The 21900-nt window shown below is 34.5% G+C and overlaps 1 protein-coding gene across 1 annotated transcript; it reads right to left on the bottom strand.

Annotated features, from left to right (window-relative positions):
• Nucleotides 1-2316: 2316 nt before the first annotated feature.
• LOC117107008 (nicotinamide phosphoribosyltransferase-like) lies at nt 2317-17620 on the bottom strand. Its single transcript, XM_033248524.1, has 9 exons — nt 17449-17620; nt 13856-14086; nt 11234-11362; nt 10606-10764; nt 9661-9791; nt 7141-7369; nt 6502-6762; nt 4354-4473; nt 2317-3266 (listed from the first exon to the last, which is right to left on the bottom strand). Exons 1-9 carry the CDS (start codon nt 17491-17493, stop codon nt 3153-3155), a joined length of 1419 nt encoding a protein of 472 aa, XP_033104415.1. The 5' UTR covers nt 17494-17620; the 3' UTR covers nt 2317-3152.
• Between the last annotated feature and the right edge of the window lie 4280 nt (nt 17621-21900).

The following is a 21900-nucleotide window of genomic DNA, read 5'->3' as shown; positions in this document are numbered from 1 at the left end:
CTACCGCAGCGTGAAAAAGGCCTATCAATGGTTCGCTCCTCCATAGGAAGTTTTCCATAATACTAATGCTCACAGAAAGCTAAAATTTAAAATTAAAAAAAAAAAAAAAAAAATCAAATTTTCACGAAAGTAAACCTTTATTACCAACTATTACATAAAACTGACAAACTAAAACACATTTTAAAATGTCACATGCGGTACTTCTGCAATGGCCAGCACCTAGCTTAGTCTTACAGAATAGCATGTGGTACCCCCACAATTGCCAGCGCCTAGCTTAGTCTAACAGAATAGCATGTGGTACCCCTGCAATGGCCAGCACCTAGCTTAGTCTAACAGAATAGCATGTGGTACTTTTGCAATGGCCAGCACCTAGCTTAGCGTCACAGAATAGCATGTGGTATTCCTGCAATGGCCAGAGCATAGTTTAGTCTTAGAGAATAGCATGCGGTACATCTGCAATGGCCAGCGCAGAGTTTAGTCTTACAGAATAGCATGTAGTATTCCTGCAATGGCCAGCACACAGCTTAGTCTTGCAGATAGCATGTGGTACACCTGCAATGGCCAGTGCCTAATTTAGTCTTACAGAATAGCATGTGGAACCGCTGCAATCGCCAGCTCCTAGCTTATTTTAGGCCTCTGATACAACAAAAATATCAAACTAATATTGTTCTCTATAACATTTTAACACCTTGACTGCCAGACATTTTTTTAAGGTTCCTTTCCATGTGCCAAAACAAGTTTATATGTACGAACATACTTTTTGAAATTTTATCTAGGCATATATCATCAAAATGATGTGTTTAAGAAATTGGCGGGAAAATATTAGGGGACGAGTAAACTCATCAAAGTCACTTTTTATTGACTATGCCAAGTGCGAGTTATCGAGTCTGTGGTTCTATAATGTATAACAAAGAAGTAATTGAAATGCTAGAATGTTACCCCAATTTTGACGAGTAAACTCATCGAAGTCACTTTTTATTGACTATGCCAAGTGCGAGTTATCGAGTCTGTGGTTCTATAATGTATAACAAAGAAGTAATTGAAATGCTAGAATGTTACCCCAATTTTGACGAGTATACTCATCAAAGTCACTTTTTATTGACTATGCCAAGTGCGAGTTATCGAGTCTGTGGTTCTATAATGTATAACAAAGAAGTAATTAAAATGCTAGAATGTTACCCCAATTTTGACAAGTAAACTCATCAAAGTCACTTTTTATTGACTATGCCAAGTGCGAGTTATCGAGTCTGTGGTTCTATAATGTATAACAAAGAAGTAATTGAAATGCTAGAATGTTACCCCAATTTTGACGAGTATACTCATCCCTGGCGCCCTCAGCAACATCCTATGGGACGAGTATACTTATCGCTGGCAGCCAATGTGTTAAAGAAATGTTAACATGTTTTAACTAGTCAATTGCAAGAAGTAGATAAACTACAATTAATATGTTCAATTCTTCTCATTATAAATACAAATCAATTTCAAGTTTCCATAGTTTAAATGTATAAATAAAAAATGAAATTTTTACTTTTAGATAAAATAATATATTGTATAGTTCGAAATACATCAAAGTCTTAATTTTGTCCTTCATTACAAAAATTGCTCATTATCGTCATTGGAACAATTATCTGGATATGAGCAATATGTGTGGTAAATTTATTTATATTTTACTACATAATATTTCTTTACTCTCCTTTATTGTCAATTGTTGTATTTACATGCAGTAATTTGTGTGATTATAAATTTCATATTTTGAAGTAGTATCATGGGAACTAAACTATCATCACTCTTTCTCAAGGTTGAAACTGCATAATTATAATATTTAAAGGGATACACCTCATGCCATCTATCAAATGACAAGATATATGCTGTACTGGTTATAATCATATTTAAGAAAATACACTCAACACATGCCTTTTGTTTAACATAATAGAAAACCTCTGGATTATCACTGCGGCTTTACATATGTACAACTGAATGCTAATAGTTGAACTTGCACAAGCTTTCCAACAATAATTATCAGTACACTTAAAAATATATCCCTAAACATCGGTGGCCTATGAGCTTCCCAACGATTTTTTCCGTTTACTCCCCCATTTCTTGGTCACCATTTCCAAGTACCTGGTCGTCTGTGGCAGGCAAATGTGTATCCTGTTCCTTTACTTGAGTCACCTAGGTAGGGGTCTGGGATTACGCTAGAGTGGAGTCGGATGGTGACCCCCTTGAAGATTTTGCATTTTTGTTGAGCCAGTTTTATGTTCTACTTCATTTTTTTAAATAGAAGCTTTTTGCATTATGCGCTATAGAAATGTAACATTATTTTTATTATTATTATTATTATATTAAATTTCTAAATTTACTTTGTCTACACCCTGTTAAAAATAATAGCATTTTGAATGTAGAATTATGTATTACATCTTTTTTAAGTCTGAAAATATGATTCAGAAATCTTTCCCTTCACAGACCTAAATTAACTGGAAGTGTATGCTTACACAGTGGATGATCCAAATTTACCTACAATTATTACTTTTTCTTTTTCTCTACAGTAGAATACATTATTAAAATTTCAATACAATCAGAATTACCAGTACTTAAAGAACAATTTATTACTTTAATATTTGGTACTATTTCAATGCTCCACATTGGTTATTGGATTTATTGTTCTTTTTAAAAGCAAGTTCTGTCTTAGTAAAGCAAACATCATGGTTAGCCCATTTTTATTAAGACTTGGTAAAATAATTCTCATCTCAATAATTTTAGGCCTCTTACATGTCTTAGAATAGGAGGAATCACCATTGTTTTTTGTATCAAGGTTGTCTGGCAAAAAAATTACTGTTAAAAACTTCTGTCATTTTTAATTGTATTCTGGGTAAATTTTATGTGCAGTATCAGCCCGGTATCAAATATGTTGCCACTACATGTCAAAATGCAGTTGTGGTGCCCTTCTTATCTTGGTATCCGATAATCAACCGATTTGTATCTCGATTTTCAGTAAAAACACACCAATAAGATTCTTATATACAGTATAAAGGGTACCCAAAAACAGATGCTTATGATATAAACAATATGTATATCTTCTTAATTAAAAAAAAATTATTACTGAATATAATATTACAATCCATTTTTACAAATTTAAGTTTCAAGTTGGTTTATTAAAAACCATTGGTTGTTTTTTTCACTATTGGTAGCTCTGCTCGTTTTCTAATTTCAGCAAAATTATAGTCCTTCAACAAATAACCATTCTCAAACACTGGTACCATAATATCCTGTAAAAAAATATGAAGATGATAATGAAATTAAAAACAAATGCTGATATATCACAAGGTATTGTTACTACACACAAAAGAGCAGTGGACTAAAAACTGAATGGACCACATTCTATGAAAATAGTATATAACTAAGTAAAGAATTTCCTAGAAATGCTCAAAATATCTTCCATTACCATGCCCTGCCATGACATAAGAAAATAACAAAAGTAATCATCCTACACAAGCCAAAAAAAAAAAAGAAAAGAAAAATCAAACTAATTACTTTGTAATCAGCACAACAAAAAGGAAGTAATTTCAATTTTCTAAAGAAAAACCAACACAAAATTAATCACTGGGCAAAATCCCCCTTATCACACCAGCCAACCAATCAGCAGGTAGAATTCCTGCAAGAGTCCACAAGAGCATAAACAAATCATAGGACTTAGCAGCATCAATTTATCATTCACATGCACACAAGTTAAACCACTGCAATTCAATTGATCTTATTGAGTTAATGACTGCAATATTTACAATGTTTGCAATTATTTAAACTCACTGAACGATGGCATTGAAACTGCTCAGATAAGTTTACTCAAAGATTATTTTAAATTGTTCAGAAGCTGGAGTTGTGGTTACTGGAAGTGGTTTGGCGCAGTGGGAACGGTTTGGTTTCCTAACCTCGAGGTCGGTATTTCAATCCCTCACTGTGCATTTCACTTGTGTCCTTGGGCAAGGCACTTTATCTGCATTGTTTCTCTCCACTCAAGAGTAGGTCTATAAGTGGGTACCTGGTAGGGTTAAATGCCAAAATGCACTGATGTAGCTGCTGCAACATTACAGAATACTCCCCCAGATTGAGTTTGTGTTCCATAGGAGTTTAATCCAATGACCGGGGTAATAATAGTGTACTTTTACATAGCTCCATATCCATCTAACATAAGATGCTCAGGGCATTTGATATGTGGACTAGGAACTTCATCAATGATAATTTGAAGTGCACAGATTTCTTAACAATATGCGCTATATAAGTCTACCATTATTATAATTATTACTCAAGGATCAGTTTCATACTCCTCAGCAATGAAGTAAAAAAAATGTAACTTACTTCATCTACACCAGTACCTTCTTGGAATGTTTCAAGTTTACCATTTTGCTGAACTAACGACAGGATTCCCTTCTTGGATTTCTTCCCAGGATCAGTGACAGGTTGTTTGAACACATTACGCTATGAACATAAATATAAAGAAATCCAAATTCAATGTGCTAAAATAATTGGAAAAGCCACAGAAATATAAAATAGAAGACAGTCAATGGCTTGTCAAAACTGATTATGACAAATAATTAAACTTAGTTCAACCTATCAAATTCTATAAGGTTAAAAAAATATTAATGAAATGGAAGGTCCTCTTAGGTTATTTTGAGTGAATTAACTTGAAGAAACACAAGTCCTTGTTCAATGCGACATAGTACATAGGTATAGAACTTTAATGTTGTTATAGCAACCATCATTTACTAAAACCTACCAATAAGCATTCAAAATGGATGCCAATTGATCTTTTGTTCGTCAAAACAATCAGATACATTTACATGGGATTGGCCACTACAGCACCACGGATGTAGGTGCTTACATGACCCAGAAAAGACTGAGTTAGAAAAGAAGCAATGCTATGTAAACAGTGGGTAATTATTACAGGTGTAAATAATGACAGAATAAAAAGCAATTAGAAACAGACCAATATACTCATAACTGGGCTCGCGCCAACTGATCGCCACATCGCCATAGGTGAAAAATAATTTGGATTTGCGAAAAAAAAAAATAAACTGATTTAGCTATTTTGGTGAAGGCCTAAAATAAAAAACAGTTTTAAATGCTTGCTAAATACATCATATTTTTCATTTGAGCTCCATTATTCGCTAACTCCATGCAACGCTTATTTGTGTTGTTGTATGTGTAGTCTTGCTGCAAACGTCATTGCGTGCCTTGCAAGTTTTTTTTAATTTGTAATTGTTATTTTAACGCGGTAGATGCAGGGCAGTGGCTGTATGACATAGACTAATATGAAGGTACCACTGGCTTGGGTTTTTTCAACTAAAACATGAGGGCCGATACGCTGTGATGTTGGTAGAAAGAGACAGGGCATATCTTAAGTATTGTAAATAAGAATTTAATCAGTGATTTTGTGTTATCGTCTAATACCTAAAATACATTTAAATAATATGTGTAATAATTTAAGAATGCTCCGCGTGTGTTGCTTTGTAACTGTTACACGGTTTAATCACGCAAGCAAGGCTAGTCTAGCCTAGAACCTAAATCGTGTATGTTCTTCATTATCGCTGAAAACTTTGTGTGACAGACTGCTGGTGTGGATGATCAGGCCCCAAGCCAATTTTGAATATACTGTAGTCTAGTACATTAAAAAAATACTGTATAGGCCTATGCCTATGCAATTTTTTCAACTTGTGTGATAGGCCTATATATTCAGCAAACTTTCAAAGTACCTCATTGGTGTGCTAAAAATATTAATTTGCCTATCAAATAACGTTACCAATCTCTCCCCCACCATCCCCCCCCCCCCCCCCCCAACTCCCCCCCCAACCTACCAGAGATTTTTTTCTGGTACCCTCATCGAGGCAGGGGTGTATTTAGGGGGAAACCACCCGCACCCTTTACTTGTAAAAAAAAAATTTTTTTTAATACTCTAGGGACCCCCTAGAGTAGTGTTGTCTCGATCACCACACCATCCCCACCCCCTTGTACATTTCTGGATCCGCCCTGGCACAACTCTAGTCGGTCCCTTGGTTCGGACTCCACTGTCAAACATGTTGGACCCATGTCCGGTCAGCAAGTTTTGGCTAATGATTTTTAACAATTTTCGTCAAATTTTGGCTAAAGACCGATTAAATTGGCTAAAAAAATTGACTTTATTATAAACAAAAAAGTCAGCCCAGCATAAATTACAATTTATTAGAATTTAATTGGCTTTGATTTTATTTATTCATATTATTATATTCATTACTGAAAGAAAGTATGGGAAACAATAAATGGACACTGTTGTTTTAACTTACGCACAGTACTTGCACGGGCAAAGCCAGTCCGCGGTCAAGATTTTGATTCTGTCCGCATCCACCGCCTTCAATCTGCGTCTGACAAAGTGCAATGCCCGTGTTCGGTACTGTAAATAGTTGTTTTAAACAAAAACTAGTCCAAAGACATGGAAGATGTTACTGAACAGTGCTCTTTATCTCCACTTACCGGTGTACCATCAACCTCTGCATAACTGCATTTATATGCACATTTCTGGGTGTCTCGATTCAACTTTTGTAAGAGAGCACCACCACTTCCAAAAACAATGTTGTCTGCACTCCATTTGTGGTTCTTCATGTGCTCTAAGACCTTTCCCAACATTTCATAATTAATTCCATCTCCTTGTATTACTCGGATGCAGTCTGGTAATAATTTGTAGCTTTTGCTGTTCACTTTCGTCCCAAAGGCCTTTCCCAAAATTTCAAGAACCTATAACAAGTTTTGATTCATAAATTTACATTTGCTTGGAAAATAAATTACTTACTAATACTCTATGGTGTATACGACTGGTTCATTTCGTTGACAACGATTTCTCGTTGAGTATTATTTTCAATTCGGCTGGCTCATAAAATAGACTTCGTTGACCACAATGGAAATTAATGTAAACCAGAGTGGATTAATTTGCAAAGTTATCCACGTGAACAAAACAAACATGGCTGATTGGATAGTTTAGCAACAACATTTGCATTAATATAACTTACATTACATTTCAGAAAATAATAATTATATTATTTACCCACATAGTCAAAAACTAATTGTAGACTAACAGAATTCAAAAACTGCATGAAAACAAAGAGTGACCAGTACCTTAACCACAACATCTGGTGGGTCCCCTGAGTCTGGCCTAATGACAAGTTGTCCACCATTTTCGCCTCGTTTCAAAATCAAATCTTTAAGTTCCTTTCCCCAGATATTTTCACAAGCATTAAAGATGTCATAACTATCGGACACTACTGCAACAAGACCATTTGGAAAACTATTCAGCATGTTCGCAAATGCTTTCTTTTCACCACTTTTTCCCCATGATGTAATAGTACTGTGGAGAATATTATTGTAGTAAAATTATTTTCAAGCGTGTGTGCCTCAACGCATGCCTAACTCTATGACCAATGGCTATAGCTCAGTATGATTCCCATTGGATTGTTTGGTGTAAAACACACCATGGATACCTTATGGATGACTTAATTTCAGTGATAATTTCAAGCCCGCAGGCAGGATTTTAAAAGGGGGGTTCTAATTTTCATTTAAATGGGCATTTCTGGAAAAAGGGGGGTTCTTTCGAAATCCTCAAATCCCCATGGCTATGGGCATGGAGTTTTGGTTAAAAATTGGGCCAATTTGCACACAGAGGACCAACTGCACAAACATCTATTCTAACAATTCGCTACTGCAACTGCAGCCATGAAGTTAAAATAAGGAACAAAGAAAGGATCTCTATGGTTCAGCACGCACACAGTTGCTACAGTATCAACAGTTTATTTTCAATTTTTGTCACTGATATTATTCATATTTCTTGCTCAACTTGTTTACAAATGATTAGTACCTTTGATACCCACTAATAGATGTACAGTATCATTTATATACCAGATAACACAATGTTATGTACATACAAGATTTGAAGCATTTGATTCACCTGAATTGGATGTGTAAATACAAGAGATTACCGTGCTATCATATAAATACAAGTTCTTTGAAGTCATTCTGCTGTTGTTTGTTTTTATACCAATGAAACTTGGACTGTGATAAATATTGTAATTAATGATGCCCTTCGTACTTCTCATTTAATATCTCAAAATAAAGAGCTTTCAAAAAAAAAAAATTAACAAATACTGTAAGCTTAATGTCACTAATAATCTCTTGCTTACCATTGGACTGCCCCTCAATGAAAAAACATTGAAATACAGTGGCATAAAATAGTGACCTTTGATTGCTGTACAAGAATACTGTAGCATAAAATACCGAGCTATGACTACTATAGTATAAAATACACTGACCTATGACTACTAAAGCATAAAATACAGAGCTTTGACTACTGAAGCATAAAATACACTGACCTAGTACCACGTTCACATGTCTCGCTAGCGGACGATCAGCTCGCAAACCGGGCCTTCATGTGAACAACCGCTCAAGAGCAGTTTCTGTTATGGGTGAGCCAAAACAAGCCGCTCTCGATTGACTCTCGATGCAGCTCACTCTCAATCAATGTGAACAGCCGCTTGCAAGCGGGTCGTTAGTGAGCTGTGACCTCTTTTGTGTGAAAGCCAATCAGATACAAGAATCTCTCTGGGGTCAAAGTAGTTAGCTTGTTTGCACGAATATTCGCAGTTAAGAACGCTTTTTTCAACATCGTTGCAGTTTTGGCTGTTGTATGTTACTTTTTTTTTAAATATCCCTAAATATCCTCCATGTCAACTTCAGCTGGATCTGGCCTTTGAGCTTGTTGGACCAAGGAAGAAATTAGTGACTTGATAGAGATTTGGGCAGAATCCGAAATTAGAATGTTAGTGGAAGACAAGAAATCCAAAGAAAAAATGAGACAACAATACACGAGAAAATCACAGCTAGATTTTCGTTTGTGCCAGGCAACTCACCGACGACAGCACGGCAAATTCAAACAAATTTGCAGGACCTAAGAAAACAGTACAAACAGTTTTATCTTGAGAAGGTGAATAAATAGGGATCTTGGGCCCAAACTGGCCAGTTTACCAGAGAATTGGGAACATCGGCAATCGCCCAAAAATGTCAGGTGGGGACTGTTGGAGGATCGTCGATGCCACCTCCATCCAGGCCTAGGATCAGAAATCGCAGGCCTAGCATGTCTTCAACCAATTGGGGATGTGACGTAAATTTATTTCCGGTTGCCTCGAAAGCGGCAGCGAACGCAGTTTGGCCATTTTTTTATCTAACACTATCTTGCTCACGACCTAGCGCCTCAACCGCTCCTGATCGATAAAGATGTGAACGTGACTTATGACTACTGTAGCATAAAATACTGATCTATGACTACAGTAGTATACAATACTGACCTATGACTACTAAAGCATAAAATACTGACCTACAATATGACTACTGTAGCATAAAATAGAGACCTATGACTACTGAAGCATAAAATACTGACCTATGACTATTGTTGCATAAAATACTGACCTATGACTACTGAAGCATAAAATACTGACCTACGACTACTGTAGCATAAAATACTGATTTATGACTAATGTAGCATAAAATACTGACCCATGACTACTGAAGCATAGAATACTGAGCTATGACTACTATAGCATAAAATACTGAGCAATGACAACTGAAGCATAAAATTAAAATACTGACCTATGCTCTGCTGCTGGTATTGAGAAGCCTGCCATTTGACATCCATAGTATTTACGGCACATGACCATACCAGCAATGGTGTCTGAACCAACAAAATTTATTAAATGTGCAGCACCACCAATCGCCGCACTCTAATATCACAAAAATAAAAGATATACAGTCACTTAATCAAAAACAAAAAAATATAGATATTAAAACAAACACTATATATAAAGATTAAAACCAAAAAAATATATAAATATTAAAATAACGTCGAAGTTGCTTATGTCCTTAGGCAAAACACTTTATCTATATTTGTCTCAATCTACCCAGGAGTGTAAATGGGTACCCACATATGCTGCAGGAGTAAAACAGACTTGCTGTGCAGGAGAAGTGGCGAGTCCCCACCCCACCAAATGCCATAAGAAACAGCGATGGGTACTCTGGCCTGTGAGCCTAGGGCCTCACGTCTTGACCTTTAAAACAAGATCAGACATAATCAAATTTAATCTAATAATCACTAATTATTTCTATGAAACAATAACTCTTTATTACAAATTTCTTTATTTTTGTTTACAATCAGGTAAAATGTTATAATCACAAACCTATAAAACAACAAGATACTTAACTCATTTGTACCACTTTCCATATTAGAATAATTAACAATCAATGTATACTTTTGTTCTGGTGTTGTTTTGTTTTAATTTGAAGTATACCATGTCATCTTCCGAAAGGACACTAATACAATATACATTTTTTCATTTTTTTTTTTACTATCATTATTACTTACATTAATATGATAAAATGCTTAGTGTTAATAATTTCAACTCAAGATAAACATTTAATCAATCAGACAATGCTAGTCTGATTGATTAAACAAATTTGAGTTATACACTAAAAATCGTCAATGAGAATCAATTTGAAGTCTTAAATACAAACATTAAAAAAATAAAAACAAAATCTTACTTCAACAGAGGTTACCCCACGGAATCCGAAGTCATGCAACATGAATGGAAGTTTATCGAGAGTGTCAGCTGTTTCAAGCATGTTTTTGGCAATCACCTCCTTCTGTGCCCTTGAGTTTGTAGCTACTGTCATCGGATACCATACTTGTACTAGCAGTGTCTATAAGCAAGATTAAATAAGGGGTTTTTTTTTGGTTTTTTTTTTAATCAATACTGTTTGTTTGTTTGTTTTAATACAGAAAGATGAACATGGATAAATGAATGAAAATGTAGGACACTTAAATTTTAAATAGTAATTGAATATTTGGAATTGTAAATAATATAAATGAATGTCAATTTGATGACACAATGTTAAATATTTATTTTTATTTCTACTTTGAATGTACTGCTAGTGAGTTGTATATTCTTGTAATTCTGTAATATGAAATTTTTTCAATGTTTGATGTTTATGTAAACATAAACGGATTGATGTGATTTTTTTATACCGAATAAATAAAAAAAATAAATAAGTAAATAAAAACATAAAGGAATTAAATAATTATCATGATAAACATGGGGAAATAAATTAAAATGTTGGATAAACACAGATGATTGAATGAGATGTAATTTTAAATAATATGTAACCTTACTTCAAAATAGTTAGTTATCCAAGGCACTTCAGGATCTGTACTTTCGACTGTAAAGAGAACATTCTTGACAGGAACAACTGTGCCCTCTGGGACTGCCCTTATCTTTATGGGAATACAGCCTCCATGTTTCTGGAAAAGTATGGAACAAAATCCAAACATAAAAAATAACAATTGGAAAACATATTCTAATGCCACTTTGGAAAAATTGGTCCATGCAGCGTCATTTTCCCAAGGGATATACACAAATATCCACCAGCAAGTTTGATTAACATGAGCTTCTGTCTCAGCCTAACGCTTATGTAATATGTATAGTATCTGTCCAGATATCAAATTTTATTCAATTCAACTGTTGTATGCACATATAATTGGATAGTCTAGACAGGGCTTTAAAAAGAGAAAAGAGGTAACCCCAAACCTAGTATGCACCTTCACAGGGGCTCTGCGGACTGCCGCATGAGATCACATAGTCGTTACGCCACTGAGTACACTTAGGTTTAAGCAGGTGTGTGGTTACTCAAACAATAAGTGATGTGCAGCAGATCAACACACAGTACATTTAGGTTTAAGCTGGTGCGTGGTTACTCAAACAGTAACTGATGTGTAGCAGACGACCACCCAGTACATTTAGGTTTAAGCTGGCTACTCAAACAATAAGTCATGTGTAGCAGATCAACACACAGTAAGTTTAGGTTCCAGGCCTGTGTGCCAACTAAACCAGACCCAACACATAGTATCTTGAGGTTTAAACCAGTTTGCAAACAAACAGAATACTGTCAGTGGTCTCGCCAGATACTTGAGTGTGGCAGGATCGCCACACTTAGGCATAAATAATCAAGACTGCACCATGCTTAAAATATCAGCGCTAAGCTAAAAAAAAAAATAGGTACAGTCAATTTTATTCAAAACGTTCGATAACTACCGATGTGTGGCACTGTAAGCAGTTCCACAATGTTTCCATGGCTCTATATACTTCAATCACATACTGAAGTGTAAGGAACCCAACCCAATCCAACCGCAGGAAACATAATCTCTTTGTACATTGCCTGTGTGCGTGCAAGAACTGACAAAAGTAGTGGGTACACTCAGGGAGGTCCCTGGTCGATTCTAAAAAATAGTCAACTGGGTGGGATGTCATTCAGTACCGTCCATAAACGAAACTATCATAATATTCAGTGATTTTACGAATCAATATAAACGTTTAAAAAATCCAATTTTGTAGTAATTTCTAATGTGGTTGCAGTCCATCGTCTTAAAAAGTGCAATCGCCCTCCTGTGCTAACTTCCATGGCTAAGGTAGGGAACTTTACTTGCCGTTGAAAGAGATTACGTGCTAAAGTAGATGCCTCCGAAAATGTTGTCCATCATCAAAATAGATCAAATTTTACTATTAAAAGCTAAATCATATTTACATTTTATAAAACAATGTTTATTAATTGAATGTACGTGAATTACATGCGAATTTTTATGTCAAATTTCTGCTTGGAAATTCCATAAAAAAACATGTAAGGCTAAACCATTGCCTTCCCGGTGAAAGATATCCTTATCTCCGCACCATCTACACCCAAGGCTCGGGATCGCTGCAGTTTTTGTTGAAAGAAGACACCGCAGTTTGATTAGTTAAATAATAAATAATAACTCAAAACTATTAAGCTGATTTGTTTCTAATATGACATTATTGTCTTTATCTAAATTTTACTAGTGAAGTAAATACACATATCTCGATTTGGAAGACCTACCTGTACAGTAAAACTTATTATGAGTAACCAGCCGTGTTCAAGGATAAAAAAGATAACCTAGATTTGATTTTATATTTAGGCCAGTATGTAACGCCGACTTACTGTACCATGGCATTTAAAGTATATTTGAAGTATATTTGTGATTAATGCCAATGCTACGGTACCATCTTTATTTTAAAAAAGTTATTGAAGCATGTTCACTTTAGACATGGAGGTAAATTATAGATGCTTTAGCATAGTATTAGTCCCGATCGTCCCAAGCAAGGTCGCGACTTACAATCGCGAAATATTATCATTAACATGCACGCCCTAGGAATTAAATTATGTACTACTGGTGTGTTTTCCAGGCTAGGCTTAACTATTTTAAGTTATCGTTGAATTCTGGTAAAAAAATATCGCTTATGGTTTTATGGATAAGGGAAGAGACAAAAGAAAATGATATATTCCCACTCGTTGCTTTTTCTCTAGATCTTCCCCTGCCAGCTCTCGTATATTAAAAACATACAGGATAGGCCTATCAATTTTTTTTTTTTTTTTGGGAGGGGGAGGTGGGGTGGGGTTCCAATCGACTATTTATTTTGAAGTATTTTGTTCATGGAAAAATTCTACTGACTTGATATTTTTTTCATTTAAATTAAAGTAAAGGTATTGAGTAAATTAAATAAAAAATGTGGGACATACAGTCAGCCACGCCGAGTTGTGTCAAAGCATAAACATGTACCAAAAATGGCAACGAATATATTCACCCTTTGGAATTTTGCGCACCACCCTTTACATTTTTAGGACAACTTTTTTTTAAATTCCACCATTCTTTAAAAAGTACCTGGCGAGAGAGCTGACTGTACATCAGACTACAAGAAATAGGACCTACTACCTACTACAGTACCTCTAATATGTAATTCCAGCCTTCCTCATTAAAGACATCATTTCCAAAATGAAGTTTGTAAAACTCTTTGGCTTCTTGGATTTTTTCTTTGGTGACCACTCGACCCTCCAACCATCGCTTTAAAATATACTGAAGCCCAAAGAAAACAGTCTCCTGGAACTTTCCACCTCGACTTTCAAAATAGGAATATATCTTTGTAGTACCTTCGGGATACTGCTTGTGATGGGTTACCTGCAAGAAAAATGTTCAAATATTTATAATACTTATCAATATACCAGATAACTATATTGTCCGAAAGGAAATTAAATTTGACATTTTCTGTGCAGGGTTTAACAAAACTGTATCAGAAAAAGCAGTTTTCGCAGACATTGTCCTTTGCTACTTATCATCTCACAAACTGGAAAGATAATGTTTTCTGAAGCTGCATTCACTTCGGATTCTAACTAAAATTTGGACCGCGTGTCTGATGCACTGAATGAGAGTGTCCCTATACCGACTCAATTTTCTTACCAGTTTGGTAGGCTTTCCAATTTGAAAAATCTGACTCGGAGTGAATACACCGAAATTAATTAATTATTATTTATTTTTTATTTATTTTGTCTTTAACATGATAACATTTTCAGTGACCAAACAGTGATCACCCTTAGTGGATCATATGGAAAAGAAATGAAAATCAGTAAATTAAGGAGGAATTGTTAAGAATTTTATGAATTGTATATCATTTTCTTGTTGATTTTCATGGTTCCATATTTAATATATACTGATCTTTTGTAACTTATGTGCTACCTTTTGAGTATTTCTAAATTGATTAAATAAGAATAAATAAAATAAATTATTGCTTATAATTTCAATTTAATTTCAATTTCATCTTTTTTGCAACTGATCTAAATAATATTAAATAATAATAGTTGGATGTATATGATTATTCCAAACCTTACTATTAAATTTTCTCCCAAAAAAAAAAAAAAAAAAAAAAAAAAAAAAAAAAAAAAAAAAGAACAGGTACTTTACCAAACACAATCACATTAGCAGTGGTAAGTAATTCTATTATAAAGTGTTTACAGTGCAGTATTATAATATTAGAAAATTTAACTTGTAACCAAGAATATTAGAAGCACAAGTTGACACTAATATTCCACACCTAGATGCGTTATCTTAATATCAAAGAGTATAAATAGAACAAGAGAGCAAAGTCCCGTTCGTAAAAACGTCATGCCTGTGTAGGACGCCCACTAACGGTTGTATATTCTTTTTATTACCCAGTGCAGCACTGCGCAGCGCGGTAGAAGTACGCCCGCTATAAACTCAGTAAGCAGAAAACAAAAGTACAGTATCTTGTGGAGAACAGATAAACAGACAAACCTACCGTGCGCGGTGGATTACTGGGTAAAAGAGACAGGTGCAGTACTGGGTAATAAAACACATACAAGCGTTAGTTGGCGTTCTACACTAGCTGCGTAGAGCGTATCGTTTTTTTACGCTCTCAATGAGCGTTGTTGGCTCTCTTGTTCTATTTATACTCTTTGTTAATATTAATGAATATTCAACTTTCAAAATAATATTCAACAAATACTAAGATAGCACTGTTTACATGCATCACTGAGCACAGGAAGTTTATGAAGGCTGCATTTCATGAAGTTGGATTTTCCAAATTCCAATACTGTATATTAAGTAACAATATTTGATATCACACATGACCATTCTTCTAACTGATGGTATGAGTGACTAGGGATCAACAATGGCTATGGTTGTGTATTTGGTACTGTATGTGGTTAAGTATGCATTGTTATTAAAAAAGATATCTATTTACCATAACTGATGAAAATACAAACAAAATATATAACAAAATAAGCTAACATTTATAAATTTTAAAAAGTTTAATTTTGAGTTTTGTCTTAAAAATAGCAACTGAAGGTGAGTCAGTACAATGTTTTGGGAGGGAGTTCCAAAGTGTGGCAGCTGAAAATAAAAATGATCTGTAGCCGTAGGATTTGGTGTCAACTCTTGGAACAATGGGCAAATTAAGGTAAGAAGAACGGAGGGAGGATAAAGAGACATACTTAGGAAGAAGTTTGAGTAGGTAGGTGGACTGTTGGAGTCGCCGTGCTTTAAAAGTTAGTAGTAGAATTTTATACTTTATTCGTGAATTAATAGGAAGCCAGTGAAAATTATAAATAATAGGAAATATGTGTGATCGTCTATTGATAAATGTTAGAATACATGCGGCAGTGTTCTGAAGACGTTGTAACCTATTAGATAGAGATATTTACATTATATAAGTTCACAATTAATATTATCCATAAATAATTATTTTACCTGCAAAAATGTTGGACCTTTGGGATGCTCTACTATTACAGTAATGCATTAATAATCAAATATTTTAGATGATGTAAGCACAGATTTGGGGGAATTTGCTAGATGCCAGCAAGTACCAGTTTTCTTTAGCATCTGAATTGATGAATGTTTTGGATGTTATTGTCCTAATTCAATCTATACACGCAGTAACATTCATTCATAGTAACAATCAATCCATCCATACTTCACCCACAAAATGAATTATTTTTAAAGCCCCATTCCAAGCAAATTTCAGCAAATTGCATGCATTACTCTCATTATTATAAATCATAAATAAATATTGGCATGAAATTTAGTTTTAAGCTAAAGGAGAAAAACAAAATGAGATTTAAAGTCTAGGCATATTTCTCATAGGAGATTACTATTTTCTCTTCGACTTCCTCCTTACTAGGTAAATTCAGAGGTTGTAGATCGCATCCGCAGGAATGCTCTTGCCAGCTGCTTTTTGTGTATACTTTATACAGTCAAGTGTCCGAGGTAGGCAGGGCGATTGTTTCGCAAACCTGCTGCATTCTTTATTTTTTATCTCGTCCACCAAAGTCATGAACTCTAATGAAAAGATATTTTAATTCATCCCACAATTAACAATGGTAAATAAAAGGAATTATTAATCCGATACTAAACTGTTTGAGGCTCAGATACGACTGTGTGCAATAAATTAGCCCTCTCCTATGAGATTAGTTTTTTTTTTTTTTTTCATCTCGTACACTGCGGTCAATCAAGTTGGCCTTGGATAAGTTTGTTTAATTGTCAAAATCTTGGTCAGAATAATTTTTTAACAAGTTCGAAATCATTCCAATAAAATACTATATTTCACAAGTGTCTAGGCCTACACTCACTAGCAAAGGAAAATATCATGTCAGATACAGTATACACAAAAGCCAGAGTATACACAGAAGCCAGAGCCTAGGGCCGGTCCCTTTGTTTGGTGGTCTACTTAAAATGCATCCAAATCTTCATAAAATATTATTATAGACGATGTAGGCACAAGTAATTTTGCGGGAATCTGCTGGAGGTGCCAGGTAGACTTAAAGTTCTATTCTATATTGTTGGGCCTGGCCTAGCTAGGCCTAGGCCTTGTAGTACGGGAAATTCCCAGTGAGAATTCAGTTGACAGTAGGAATTTCCCTCAGAGTAAAGTGCATTGCTGGTGCCACACTGGTTCGCGGCCGAAACGATGGCATTCGTTCAATTATTTTAGGCTTAGGGCCTAGGTATAGGGCCTAATACATGCTTACCTTATAAGAGTCGGTCACCAGTAAAATATTATCAACACATTCCATTTTGTTAATTTAGAGGCCTACCCTCGCCAGTATTACCCAGCTTTATGTACAGTACCTAGCGACGATTCTACTAATAAGAGGTCTTGGCTACAAAAACAACAGAACTTGTTTGAGCATGCCCATGATCGAACACACAATCAAAATCGTGAATCGAAAAGCGTATGATGGCGTCAGTTCAGTTCAGTTCATTTCATTTCATTTCATTTATTTATTCGACCAATACACATTTACAAAAGGTACAGTACAACAAAAATTATGGTCAGGGGCAGCTTAAGCAAAATTTTACTATAACTCATTGAGAGTCAGCTGCCCCATTAATAAATATAAACATAAAAGGCATTTAAATACAATACAATAAATAACAGAAATAGGCCTATCATAATTTTAAAAAAATAAAAAAATAAATTAAAAAATTGCTCTTACTTAGTATGTAATAACTGATATATAATTTATATAATGAGAAAATTACCGAAATTATCTTATTACAGATAAGTTTAGTATTAATGAAGAAAAAAAAAAAAGTAGGTTCATATAAACTTAATGGTATATTAATTCAATAAATTTCAACGGTGTAGATACAATAATTAAAAGAGTAAAAAGAAGAATTTAGAAATCTTGGTCAGAAAAATAGTTATGAATGTCCATGAGAGAGTTGGTAAGAGTTTTAAGTACTATTGAGTTCCTCACATCAGCAGGGAGTTTGGTCCACACACGAGGAAATAGATCAGTTTTATTTGGCTCTCGCTGTTTAAACAGTGGCACACACAAAAATGTGGTGCGTCCATAAAACATACAAATTACAACAAGTTGAGAAAAATACAATCAAAAATAATACAAAACTATCGGTGAGAAGAGAAATACATAGCTAACTCGATTACAGATTAACTAGGACAACAAAAATAATAAAATCAATAATAATGAAAATGAATATAATAATAAAAATAATAATAATAATAATATAATAATAATAATAAAAATAGTAATATCATACTGTAATATTAATTTAAAAGATCAATTACAAGCAAACACAAAGTGAGATGTATTGTACAAGGAGTAACCATGAAATATGAAATCAAATGGGATTTTGGGATACCATTTTGGCATTTACCATCAGTTTTATTGGTTTTAATTTTGTTAACATTACAAACTACAAATTAATAATTAGTTGAGAAAAGAAAAAAGAAAAGAGAAAAAAAATAAGGTAAATAAAGGAGGAACATACATGTGTTTCAAAGGAAACATGTTGTTTGATCCATTATAGAGGGGGGTACAAACCGGGTTACTTCATTGTATTGTATACATATTTTTTCTAAGTGTCCAAGCGGTAATGAGGTATTTTTTACAGTAATGATCAAAAATTTTGTCTAAATAATCAATATTCATCTCTGTTAAACTGTCTAAAAACAAATGATGTTTATATTCCATAGAGCCTTTTTCAAAGTCATCCCAAACTGTTGGAGATCCCAGTAAATCAATTCATTTTTTATTTCTTCAAATAGGTTATCTCTGATTGTTTGAAGTCCATTAAATTCGAATATAAAGTGGTCGACTGTTTCTATTTTATCGTCATTGCATATTTTGCATATGCCAGTATTTTCATGTGACCATGATTGTTTTCTACCTCCGAGTTCCAATGAATTAGACTGTTCCTTAAATTTTAGATTTACATCAGTAAAATTAGTTTGATCAAGTACCGGTAAATAATGTTCGAAGTCTGGTACTCCTTCGTATTTTATATATTCTTTAAGGGATGACTTTGATTTTGCCCTTTCATACCATTCTTTAGCGTCATTCTTTTTGTTCTTAATTCTAAATAGCTTTAACCAGTTACGATTCTCAGGTTCTGTATATAAACATCCAATAGATTATATTTTTGTAATATACTTTTGATCGTATATGGCCATTTCCATTTCATAGTATCTTGTACTTGTAAGATGGCTTTAAACAATAGTTTCGGCCATCTATCCTCATTCATGCATTTTAATCTATTAAAATACGATAACCTAAAGTTGTTCTGAATGGACTGAATAGATTGCCAACCTAGGTTGCCATATAAGGCTTCTTTTGCCACATTTCAGGGTTTGAGAAGTATTCTGGCCATCTGGTATTGTAAATTTTCTAATTTTTCCATATGGGTTTTACTGTTGCAAAGCCACACCGAACACGCGTAATTTATAGTTGGCAATCCGATAGCATTCCATAATAATTTTCCATAGAAAATCCTATTGAAGTTATCTTGTTCATTAATGATAGATTTAATATACGCAATGATTCTATTTCCTTTTTTAAATACTTCGTCAATGTGGTGCGTGTCGGTCAATGAACGAGAGATAGTTACTCCTAAATATTTATAGCAATTTGTTTCTGAAATATAGTCATTTCCAAGTTTCCATTTTTTAATTTGGTTTACTCTTTGTCCTGTGATAAGGACATTTGATTTATCAATGTTAAAACACAACTTAAATTTGTCGGAGGAATCACTTGCTGCTCTGAGTAACATTTTCAAATCATTTTCAAGTACCACATCGTCAGCCCAAAAAAGGCTACCAATTTTTACGTCATAAATGCATACGCCAAGATTTCTCTCTATAATGATTTTGTTCAATTCGTTTATAAAAATTGAAAAAAAAGGACTGGTGATAGAGAGCAACCTTGCTTAACACCTTCAGTAACAAAGAATTTTTCAGATTCAAGGTCATTGAATGATACCTTACATTTTACATCAGTAGACCTTTGATAATATTTAACAAGCTACCCTTAATAACAATATGTTTGATTGAGTATATAAGTCCATGTCCATCTCTCCAGACTGTGTCAAAAGCTTTTTTGAAGTCTAAGAAGGCCAGGTGGGTTTTTTTGCCTTCTGCTTGACGGGTAGCTATTATACTTTTCAACACAAATATGTGATCATTGCAACGTCTATTCTTTCTAAAACCACCTTGCACCTCTGTTAAAAGATCATAGTCTTCAATAAATTTTGACACAGTCTGGGAGATGATTCTATTATAAACCTTAGACACGTATGAATTTAATGTGATCTCTCTATAATTGTTCAGGTCTCTTTGATCACCTTTCTTGAAAATTGGTATTATTGTTCCTACATTCCATTCTTCAGGTATTTTTTCCAAGTCAGAAAATCTTTTAAATAGATTATACATTGATATTATCATAATATCCCCTCCATTTTTAATAATGTCATTCGTTATTGAATCAATACCTGGACTTTTATTGTTTTTACACTGGGATACAGCGTCTAATACAACGTCATAAGTTAGAGATAACTTGTCTAAGGTAGGTTTATCATTATCAAAGTGTTTTTTGTTTTGTTATTTCTGTAATCAATGCAGGAAATAAATAAATTTAAAAAAAACCATAGTGCTCTGATTATGATATTTGGCATTGTTTTGCCTATGCATTTATAAATTAAGTATTAAGCACAAACTCCTGTAGACCAAACCCATTCGTTACGATTTTTCTTCGTTGTGGTCAGGTGTGATCCAACGTCTGAAAATGGAGGGGGGGGGGGTGGGGGACGCGCGAAAGGGCCGATCTAGACAACTAGTAACTGTAGGCCTATGTATAGATAGGGTCCGGCCCCCCCCCCCGCGAAATTTCTAAAGAGTTATGCTTAAAATAAGCTGCTCCCAACAATTTTTTTCTGCTGTAGGGCCTACTGTTAGGCCTACAGTATTTGGTCGAAATAACTAAAATTAAATAACTTTACTAAACAAATACTGTATTATAGAATTTATAGGGCCTACTCTTTGAACTAAACCATGACACTCATCATCAAAAAAACCAAAACGGCAATTAATAAGTCAAAAAGACAATGACCAAAACGGCATCACTTTTAGACCAGAACGGCAATAGACCAAAACGGCCGCAAGTTAAAACGGCAAGGCAGGGGTGGCGCCAGGACCTGCCCGACGGAGGGGCTAAAGGCCCCGACGGGGAGGGGGGGCTAGTGGAGCGAATCGAGTGTCACTTGGCTGGGGGCCGCCTAGGGCCCCCGGTGGGGGTCCAGGAATCCACGGATATTTGATGGATTATGGCGAATTTTTATTACGTATTTGATAGGCATCGAGTTACTATAATATGACTTCATGTAGGCTATGTTTTAATGTTGACATCAGCTTCCAAAACCAAAACATTTTGAATAAAGCAAGAAACAAAGTGTATGCAACGTAACCATCTAATTTATTTTCAAATCCTCATTCTTGAAAGTGAAATTCTATATTTTGGAAATTTTACATGAAATCTGTCAACCACGTTGTCATGGTCTAGGTTGCTTCACCTATCACGATGTATTCCAACCATCATGAGGCTATCTAAATGAGCATTTGTCAAAACAGAACGCAAATTATTTTTAATTAGTCTCATTGAATTATTATTATTATTATTATTATT

The sequence above is a fragment of the Anneissia japonica genome, unplaced genomic scaffold, assembly GCF_011630105.1.
Source record: "Anneissia japonica isolate Jap-2015-1 unplaced genomic scaffold, ASM1163010v1 scaffold8323_len89300_cov191, whole genome shotgun sequence".
In the NCBI taxonomy this organism is placed as follows: Eukaryota; Metazoa; Echinodermata; class Crinoidea; order Comatulida; family Comatulidae; genus Anneissia; species Anneissia japonica.
Note: the sequence above shows the minus strand (reverse complement) of the source record. Positions and strands in the feature narration are given on the sequence as shown.